Source organism: Montipora foliosa, chromosome 3, assembly GCF_036669935.1.
Source record: "Montipora foliosa isolate CH-2021 chromosome 3, ASM3666993v2, whole genome shotgun sequence".
In the NCBI taxonomy this organism is placed as follows: Eukaryota; Metazoa; Cnidaria; class Anthozoa; order Scleractinia; family Acroporidae; genus Montipora; species Montipora foliosa.
The window spans coordinates 27440429-27450789 of record NC_090871.1 but is presented as its reverse complement, the minus strand read 5'-3'; the positions used below and the strand labels follow the sequence as shown (position 1 = coordinate 27450789).

At 50.7% G+C, this 10361-nt stretch overlaps 2 protein-coding genes across 2 annotated transcripts; both read left to right on the top strand.

The window, feature by feature from the left end:
• The first annotated feature begins 7711 nt into the window (after positions 1–7711).
• Positions 7712–9088, top strand: LOC137995499 (uncharacterized protein F54H12.2-like). The gene has a single exon (XM_068841039.1). It carries the CDS (start codon positions 7712–7714, stop codon positions 9086–9088), a length of 1377 nt encoding a protein of 458 aa, XP_068697140.1.
• Positions 9089–9728: 640 nt separating this feature from the next.
• On the top strand, positions 9729–10361 carry LOC137995498 (uncharacterized). The gene has a single exon (XM_068841038.1). It carries the CDS (start codon positions 9729–9731, stop codon positions 10359–10361), a length of 633 nt encoding a protein of 210 aa, XP_068697139.1.

Here is a 10361-nt window from a genome sequence, read left to right as displayed (position 1 = left end):
GTGGCATATTGGCGAAGCATCACAAACAGAATGAAGGTGTTTAGGATCGCACGCTCTTATAAGAGACCCTCATGGGTCATGTGATAGGTCAGGTGACTTAGGAGAGGGGGGATGGGGGGGTACCCCTCCAGGAAAGGTCTCTTCTTGAAAACGAGGTCCAGAGAGGTCTATAAGAACCGAAGCGTTGGAAGGATCGTCATTCTTGTTCTTCATGGGCGATTGTTTGTCTGTTCCTGGCGATATGCGACGAGCTGAAAGAGAAGAAAGAGATTCACGATTGATGATGTCCGTGATGCATGTGGTCATCGGTCGGGGTCACGGACGACGAAACAACAACAACAACGCTGTTCCGACAATGGGTTTTACGGGTCCCATATTTAACATCTCGACTCGGCAGAAAGACAAAGACAAGGAGGTGGACGATGTGGAAATGAAAGCAGCGATCCGTTGGGCGGGGAAATCGAAACCCGCAGGGCAATTCCTGGACGCCGAGGATACCACCGAGTCCCCCTGTGTCATCTGTGGTGAGGAAGACTTTGGACTCAAATGTGACAATAATGTGAAGGCGTTTCTGGAGAAGGTGAATAAGATATTACCTGGAGGCATCCAAGGCGCCAGGATCAAACCGGACCTTTTGGTGGAGATGGGATGTTGCCACCAAACCTTACACGTGGGTTGTGTGTTGACGTGGTGGCTGACTCGAAGCCATTGGACCTGCCCTCATTGTCGGGAGGTCTACCTGGAGGGCAACGAGAAGCAGAATTACCCGCGGTATGACGAGCGTCAGGACATCATTGTCCAACAAGTATACGATGCCGTGACCCGGACCATCTGGAATCTCAACACAGATCCCACGGACGACGAGTTTGAGGACGACGACGACGACAGGTTTGAATTTACGGATCTGTCGGATGATGATTTGACCACTTTGGAGGGACTTTTGGGACGTTGACATTTTGTTTGTTTTTTAGTGAGGTGGAACATTTGATGGAGAGGGAGATCGCTCATCAGAGTGAACGTTTTCTTCGTTGGTGGGATTATCGTTTTCCACACCGTCAAGTCACGGAATGGTTGCGTGCCAGAAAAGAGACACAACTGTATTATTATCGAAAGTACCTTGGTGATCGTTCGTTTACTCGTGTAAGTTAAGTTAAGAGGAACACTCAATGTGAATTAAAAAAACATGTTTTATTTTCATTGTCGGTTACATTTGTGTTCTTTAAGAAAATAGTTCAACTTGGGTGGAGGGAACGTCTTCCAATGGGCAGGGCGTAACGGGGTCCTGGGTGTCTGACTGGCTAGCATTCTTTGCGTGCGTTCGTGATTGATGTAACGCGTGTCGTAAGACAAGAGTCGCTGAGACCGCATCCATTGGACGAAATGGTAGCATTCGACTTGAGGGCAATGCAATTGTAAGGGATGCTGATGTCGTCCGCACGACCCGACGGAGAGACGGGGTAGATCGTCGAATTTGGGACATCCCCATCGTTCCAAGTCTAGATGAGGAATCTGCCAGGTATCGAGCCATTGACCTTCCATGCCTCCTTTGTGAGCCACGAGGGTCCGTTGTGGGGTCTTGAATTGTTGGTAGAGACGCCGGACATCGACCAGGAGTTCACTGGCTACATGATAGCCTTGTCCTGGATAGTAGGGAAGACCATGGACGTACTTGGAAACGTAATGAGCGGTGCGTTGATCTTTGGCAGAGAGATGGGGCCATTCCACACAAGGTTTGTAGTGGATGGATCCATAATGAGTCCCAGTATGGTCGCAGTATCCCAGTTCTCTAGGTAAGATTTGTCGCCCACTACAGAAATATTCCAAATCCAGGACGAAGCACACGTCATCAAAGGGGTGTGTCGTCTTCGTCGTCTTCGGAGGAGGATTCGGCGGAGGACCAGTAGTCTTTGGTGCGCCACCCTCGTTTGGACCACCAATGGTTGCGCACGTCTGGGTCGGGGTCGTCAGCATCGTCGAAGATGTATTTGCACTCTTTGCACCAATTAGCATCCGGTTTCCAGGTCTTCAAGGCTGACAAAGGGAGTCGGTTCTTTTCGTACTGACAAGACTTGCACAAGTAACGATCCAGGAGAGCGTCTATACGTTTGAGGAGTCGTAAGGTGATGGGATCGTCGTTGTCTTGTTCTGTTTGCGTGGCTGCTGCCTGAGACATGCTGTGACAAATGGAGAGAGCGGAAAGGAGCTCCGATTTTTTATGAGAGTGTCCACGTGGGAGACACGTGAAGATCAAGCACGAGAAGAACACGTGCTACGGGTTATAAAGGACGGTGTCGTGCAAGTCAGGTTCTCATTGAACACCATGAGTACGTCGTGGCAGTACGGAGGTGTGTCTCCCGCTAGGTATCCTGATTTCAGTAAAAAACCGTCCAAACGAGGTAAGAAGAAAGACGATGTCGTTCGTGAAGCAGCTCAACCGCCTGCCAAAATTTACAAGGAAGCGCGTGAGAAAGCGGCCACCAAACGAAAAGAGGAGACTAAGAAGAAGAAGGACGAGGAATTGAACCAAGCGGCTCGTGAGTTGGATGCTCTGTTAGCCTCTGTGCCACCCGAGTTGCCTTCGTACGAACAGGTGATGGCCACGATGCCCCTCGAACAGAAAGATCCGCCGTTCGTGGTATCCTTGGCCGAAGGCAGGGTGCACCATGACGTACCTTTTGATCCTGTCCTACACGCTCCTGAACCACCCTGTACGACTCCTGAACCACCACCACCACCGGTGGTGTCACCCTCGTCGTCCCGATCCTCGCCGCCGCCTCCATTGACCGGTCCGAAGGACGTATTGTGTCCGTTTCATGCCACCCCGTTGACAGGTGGCTTGACCAAGAATGGGGCTCCGTACCTGTACTGCCGAGATTACGATGGAGTGTGTCCTTTGTTCGTGATGGGTGCCGATCGAATCCAGACTTGGATCGATGCCATCGAGGCGCAGCTGCATGAGGATGTCCGACGAGGACCCTGGCATTGTTACCATCAGGAGAAGGCGCGTTTGTCGCGGACGGTGAAACCAGACTCGCCCAACAAGGATCGTTTCTTTTTGGCCTGTCGGCAAGAGGAATCGTGTAAGTTTTTCCAATGGGTAGATCTGGCCTGGGGCAAGACGATTCTCAAGAGACGTGCCGAGGGCTACGATCACGATACGGTCCAACGGATCTCTCGGGAAGAACAGGAAAAGTGGCAGAAGTACCGTGAAGAGCAAGAGAGGAAGAGGATTTTCGGACCGTTGCCGGATCATGCGTACCTCAAGAAGAGGATGGAGAAACGGGAAGAAGAATGGTGCCGACGATTGGAACAGACCCGTCCCATCACACCAAGATTGCTGAAATCTTGTTTTTTTGATTTGAATTTTGATCAGATTCGTATCGATTCCGGAGTGTATAAAAGTCAGCAAATGTGAAAATGTTTAAATAAAAGTACATGTGATGATGATGTCGTGTGCTCAATTGGGTCGTCGGGTGGTGAGGGTGGGACTCGAACAAATCGTACGTCTGCCTTATCGCGAGTACGGACGACGTCTCCGTTGGTCGATCTTGACCTGGATATGTCGAGAATTGATGACCTGTCTCGAAGGAGACGATCAATGGGACGGGTTGCCCACCCAAGAACCCGTGGATGCCATAGCCACGTTCGCCGCTTTGAAACGCAAGGACGACTATAAATGGCCTCATTTTGTCGTGTATCTGACCTGGTTGACGCGAACTCTGGGACCCGAGAGAGCGTACGCTACGTGGCAGACGTTGGAACAACGGTACCTGAAAGACCTACCTAGTCTCTTGGAGTTGACCGTCCGACTCCTTCTCACCAAGACATGCCGAAGCGGAAGAACCGCCGCCGTGCTTCCGGCGTCACCGCCTACACGGATCCCGGCACGCCCGGCGCTTTAGGTGGCGTGGCTCGCTATGCCAAGGCCCAAGGGTTGTCCTTGAAAGAAGCCCGAGACGAATTGCAAGGGGAATTGGCCTACACGTTACATCGTCCGGTCCGTCGACGTTTTCAGACGTCCCCCGTGTTGGTGTTCCACAAAGACGATCAATGGCAAGCCGATTTGGTAGAGATGCAACCTCTCAAGAAATGGAATGGAGGAAATCGATACCTCTTGACGGTCATCGACGTGTTGTCCAAATATGCCTGGGCCATCCCCGTCAAGAACAAGACCGGCGTGGCTGTGACAGAAGCGTTTGAGAAGATTCTGCGACAGAGTGGACGGAAACCGTTGCGTTTACAGACGGATGCCGGAAAAGAATTTTACAATGCCCCGTTCAGAAATATGTTGGAAAAAGAAGGCATTCACCATTTTTCGACGCATGGGGATGCCAAAGCTTCCATCGTCGAACGTTTTAATCGTACGTTAAAACAACGCATGTATCGTTATTTCACGGCGCGTAATACACGAGTGTATGTCAAGGTGTTGCCCCAACTCCTCGACGGGTACAATGGAAGTCGACATCGGAGTATCGGTATGGCGCCACGCGACGTGACGGAGAAGAACGAAGGCGCGGTGTGGTCCACCTTGTACGGCAAACGCCTGAAACGGCGTCCTCGTCCCAAACTCAAAGTGGGCGATCGCGTGCGACTCAGCAAGAAACATCGTCCGTTCAAGAAAGGGTATCTGCCGGGCTGGACCGAAGAAGTGTTTGTCGTACAACGCATGGTACCCGGACCCGTGGTCACGTATAAACTGAAAGAATGGGATGGCACGCCTCTCGAAGGTAGTTTCTACGAAGAAGATGTTCAGAAAGTGACCGTGCCCGATGAAGCCTTGTTCCGCGTGGAAAAGATCTTGCAACGACGTCAACGCCTCGTGAAAGTGCGTTGGTTAGGTTGGCCTAAGAAATACGATAGTTGGATTCCTCGTTCTGCGTTACGACATGTATAAAAAAGATACAAAAGATGTAATAAAGATACCATACACGATGTCTCGTTATGTGACGTTGTCGAGTCATGTTCAAAAATCCGAATTCCCCGACAATGGTCCTTCCGAATTTAAAGTCCGTCTGCCTAGGGATCGTACCTGGCAGCAGGACACGGATCGTTGGGAAGTGGGATTGAGTGGTGTCTCTCTGCCTGACATTCCACCACCGCCGCCACCACCACCTTCGTTCCCCGAAAAGATTCTGGTTCACGAAGCGTACCATGGTGTGGGTCATCCAGAGACATGGAATAAGGAAGGATACGTGTGTATGTTTTACTACGTTACCACGAAAAAGAATGCCAAGGGAGAGATTCATGTCATGCAGAGTCAGCGAAGGGTGATCTGGTTGTCGGAACTCACTCCATCTGAGACGGGTGTGGACTTTATCAAACAGGTCATGGATCTGATGCAACAAAAGATCCATCAAAATCTGAGCCCCGGAGAGCATCTTTACATAGGCGTCCCGGACACGAGTCAGACCCCTCCAAAGACGACGCGATACAACACCATGGCCAAATTTGTATGGAAGGGAGACCAATTGCTTTTGGACAATTCACTTGTGTACAAGCACGGAATCAATTCTCAAGGTTCGCCCTACAAGTATTTTGGATGGGTTAGCGAACTGGCTTTCCATATGGGATGGTTGACCAAGACGGGTCAAGGAGATCGGCCGAATCACTACAAGAAAGGACCCAATCTCCTCATGGAAGCGATTGACGAGACCGCCCCAACACCGGATTACACTCGAGAAAGGTTTCTGGATGGGTCCGGCTTTACAGGGTATACAAGCGGATTTACCAAAGAAACTGGACCGGTGACCTTGATCACGGAAGGTGCAGGATGGGATACGTTGTATAACAATGCTCATTTCATGGTGATGGCCAATGCCTTCAACTGGCGATTCGTCCGTCTGAACGAAGCCTTTGCCAGACTGAAACCCACTCCCTTGGCGAAGCAACCGATCGAACGTCCTCTTTTCGTCTACGTCAATTTAGTGGAAAGTCAATGGTTGGAGGAGTCGTACGACCAACTGTTGCGCACCGTCCCCTATAAAAGCGGGGGTGCCTGGTGGGAACCACCACAGGTGCATTACCATCGCCTACGCGGATCTCAGATCGAAACGGTCCACGTTCGTGTCAAGGAAATCGACGGGCGTCCCGTGGCCTTTCCTAAAGACAAAACAAGTACGCTCTGTCTCCATTTTCGTCGTCGTCGTCATGAATCGGATCGTCGTACTCAGCGATCCTTCGAAAGAGTTTCCGAATAATACACCGAATGCCTTCAAAGTACGTTTGCCCAGGGTCGTTCACTTTGATGGAGAATGGGAGGCCGCGTTGGCCTCCATCTCTATGCCTAATGAGGGGATGGATCTCCGGAGCTACTTGTCATCGGACGAGGTGATAAGCACTAAGTATCATATGAAGGATTCGGGAACCCAACCCGAAACCATAACCTTGAAGTCAAGTCAAGTGACGAAGACGGCGCTTATCCAACGCAACGCCGTCATTGTCAATGGTGTCGGGTTCATGAAGGAAGTCGTTCAGGAACTCAACCGACAGATGGTACTGGAGTTAATCAAGGCGAAGATGGAGTATGTGGAAGATAGTCAACGCCCTACCTTCCGATGGGAGGGTGAGACTATGATCATGGAGAGGAAGAAGGTGGCCGACGTGGGGTCCCTGAGCCATGGTAAAATGACCTTCTGCATTGATATCGACTTGGCCCAGAAGATGGGATGGATCGAGCAAAGGACTGTGACTTCTCTATTGAAAATCTGGGTCTTGGGTGTTAATCTCGAGATGAACTTTCACGAAAAAGACCAGAAGAGACTCTATCGACAATTGGTTACCGAATTACCCAAAAACGCTGATTGGACCCCTAATTACTGGCAGGTGAAGGAAAACAAGTTGTGTCTGAGTCAGACCGTAGAGTGGCGATTCCTACACTTGAATCACTCATTTAATCGAATGTCCACTCAACCATCGCGTACCATGCTCGTCTACTCGGATGTAGTGAGTAGTAATATTGTCGGTGACTCAGAGCATCAGTTGGTCCGGGAAGTGCATTACACCCAGGATGGTTCGGGTGTCATCTACTTCGAGCCCACCCACATTCAATGGATGTCTATGCGCCGTGCAGAATTGGATGTGATCGAGGTCAGTGTGGGTGAGAGTACTGGAGAACTGGCCCGTTTCGCTCCTGGAGGGAGAACCATCGTCACCTTTCAGTTCCGTAAGAAAACATCGTAGAACTAGCGTGACCTTTCAGTTCCGGAGGAGACCACGGTACGTATAAAAACGACGTGACACTGTCGGGAGGTCATCATCCTCATCATGCGTGGGGGTAGTCTGACACGGTATCATCCTCCGTACCAGCGTGGAGATGGTGCCACCGAAGAGTTGATCAAAATTGCCTCGCCCGTCTTGATGAACGCCATGCAATCGGGACTTCAAGCGGCGGCTAGTGGTCGTTCGTTCAACGAAGTCGGAGGTGTCGTGGGACACTCGTTGAAACGTGGTTTGAAACGAAAAGCGGGCGCTTTGGCGAAAGTGGGTGGACGGTATGCCTATAAAAAAGCCAAACGAAGTGTGGCGTCCATCTTTAGACGATGAATCGCCGACCGATGGTCGTCCATTCGCGGTTGCGTCGACAACGCGCCTACCGTCGACGTCAGTCTGCTCCTACTATAAAAGGCAGGACACCCGTTCAGTACGGTGGTTGGTTGATGCCGCACCTACCGAGAACACGACGACCTCGACGTAGAAGAAGAAGACGACGATCATGAGTCTGGAACTGTTTACCATGCCGTCGACGGACATCACGGTCGATTCGTACCGGATGATCCCGTACAGTGCCGCCATGACGGGCATCGTACCCATCACCTTTACCGTTCCCGGTTTGGACGAATTTGTGGATTTGGGACGCAGTTTTTTCGAAATCGAACTGAAATTGAATTCGGCGTCGACCAACGGTATCGTGACCGATGCCAACAGTGCCTCGGATGCCAACAACACCAAGTTTGTGTACGTCACCAACAATCTGGCCCACGGTCTCTTCAAGCAGATCAATCTACGACTGGGTGGTGTCTTGATGAGCGAACAGACCGACACGTACATGTACAAGGCTTTCATCGAGACCCTCTTGAATTACAGTCGAGACGAAGGCGATACGTTGTTGGCCCCTCAAGGTTGGGTGAATTACCTGAACGTGGAAGAACAGCTGGCAGCCGCGGGAGGCGACGACGACATTTCCACCACCGCCGGATGGGCACACAATAGTACGAATGCTTTGAAGACGGCCACCAAACTGTTTTACGGCAACAACAAAGCTACCATGATCATGTATCCTCATCTGGCTGCCATGCGAACGGGACGTTTGTTGGTCCCTCGCGTAGAAATGGTGATGGAACTGTTTTGCAACACCCCGGACTTTTTTCTGTTTGGGACCAAGACCAGTGGGACCGGGGTCAAAAGATACGTCACGTTGGGTACAGGGGATATCAAAGTCACCTTTCATCTGTGCCGCGTCAACCTGAATGTCAGTGTGGGTAACGAACTGATGGCCAAGATCGATGTGAAAGGTCAAATGGCCAATTATCCTATGGTCAAAAGTCAAATCCGAACCTTTTCGTTCGATGGCAAAACCACCTTGTGGACCGAAGACCAATTGTTCACAGGTCGTCTTCCCGACCGTTTGGTCGTCGGACTGCTGGATAGCAAAGCGTTTAATGGGGATTTGGAGTATTACCCGTATGCCTTCCAAGATTTTGGAGTGAAGAGTATTCGTCAACTGGTGGGCGGAGAAGAATATCCCTATCCAACGTTGGAATTGAATGGTACCGATACCCGGAAAGACTGGTTGGGCTACCAACGTGTCTTGGAAACCAGCGGTTCCCTGACGAATCATCGCCCTCACCTGATCCAACCAGGCGATTGGGGATTCGGCAAGAATTGTACCTTGTTCATGTTTAACAATGTGCCTAGCGGAAATGCCGATTCACCGTATCATCGAAATCCCAAACAAAAAGGCAAGCTGCGTCTGGAAATCCGATTTAATGCCGCTCCCGACAAGAACATCACCATTTTGGTGTTTGGCGAATTCGAAGACAGCTTTCAAGCCGGTGCCAACGGAGCCGTCCTGTATCAAAAGTACGAGTGAGCAGACATGGAATTTGTACCCTTGAGTGACGTCACCTTACGCGCCTTGGCCTTGGACGATCCGATCCTGAAACGCGTCTTTCACGGCGTCCACCCCTCCGACGGGCTTCCATCGCGTCCACCCCGTACGACACGGGCCGCTTACATCGTCAATACGGATCCACGAGGGGAACCGGGTCAACATTGGTTGGGACTTTGGACGGAACAGAATCGGTGCGAAGTCATGGACAGTTACGGGCTCCCGATGACGACTTACCGTGCACCTGATTTGGAACGATGGCTCGAAGACGAATGGAATGTCGTGCAATGGAACGATCGGACCCTTCAAGCTTTGAACAGTACCGCTTGCGGTCATTATGCTTTGATGTTTTTGAAAGAGAGGGTTCGGGGACGTACCATGCCCGAGTTTGTGCAAACCTTTTCTCCCCATGATTTTGTAGCCAACGATCGAAGGGTGGGTCGACAAGTACGTCGTCAAATAGTCCAAGAGGTCAATACTTTACCCTGCCTTCAAAGTTGTACACCGCATGAACCGATTCTTCTACATTGATTAATAAAAAAATTTATTTCATCACTTGTCGTGTCTTTGTTTTATGTAAGGGTATAAAAAAGATAAGGTGCAGTTCGATCGCCGAGGAAGGATGATACGACAACCCAGTAGTACGATGATCGTCGGTCCCTCGGGGAGTGGCAAAACGCAATTGACCGAAGCGCTCTTGACGGAAGGTGATGTCTTTGAAGGAGGTCGGACCAAACCGTGTCATTACTGTTATGCCGTATGGCAACCGCGTTTCGAACGAATGAAAGGTCGTGGGATCCGATTTCACGAAGGGATTCCCGACATCGATCATCTTCGACAATGGTTTGGAAAAAGTGGTGGCGGGATCCTGGTCTTGGACGATCTCATGGACGAAGGTGGCAACGACAAACGCGTGTTGGATCTATTCACCCGAGAATCGCATCATCGGAACATTACGGTGTTGTATCTGTGTCAAGACTTATTTCCACCCGGCAAGTATGCCAAGACCATCTCTAGGAATGCCCACTATCTCTTCGTGTTCAAGAATCCTAGAGATCAATCGGGATTTCGAGCCTTGACGTTACAAGCCTTTCCCGATCGATGGCGTGACGTGCTTCGTCTCTTCGAGAGGTGTACGCAACGTCCGTACGGGTATATAATGATGGACCTTCATCCCGCATCAGACGATCGGTACCGACTGTTCAGTTGTGTGACACCCTCGGATGGTCCGACTCAAGTGTGGAAACGTGAATGA

Excerpts from the sequence above, each read along its gene's own strand:
- LOC137995499 (XM_068841039.1), top strand. The coding sequence starts at position 7,712 with ATGAGTCTGGAACTGTTTACCATGCCGTCGACGGACATCACGGTCGAT.
- LOC137995498 (XM_068841038.1), top strand. The coding sequence starts at position 9,729 with ATGATACGACAACCCAGTAGTACGATGATCGTCGGTCCCTCGGGGAGT.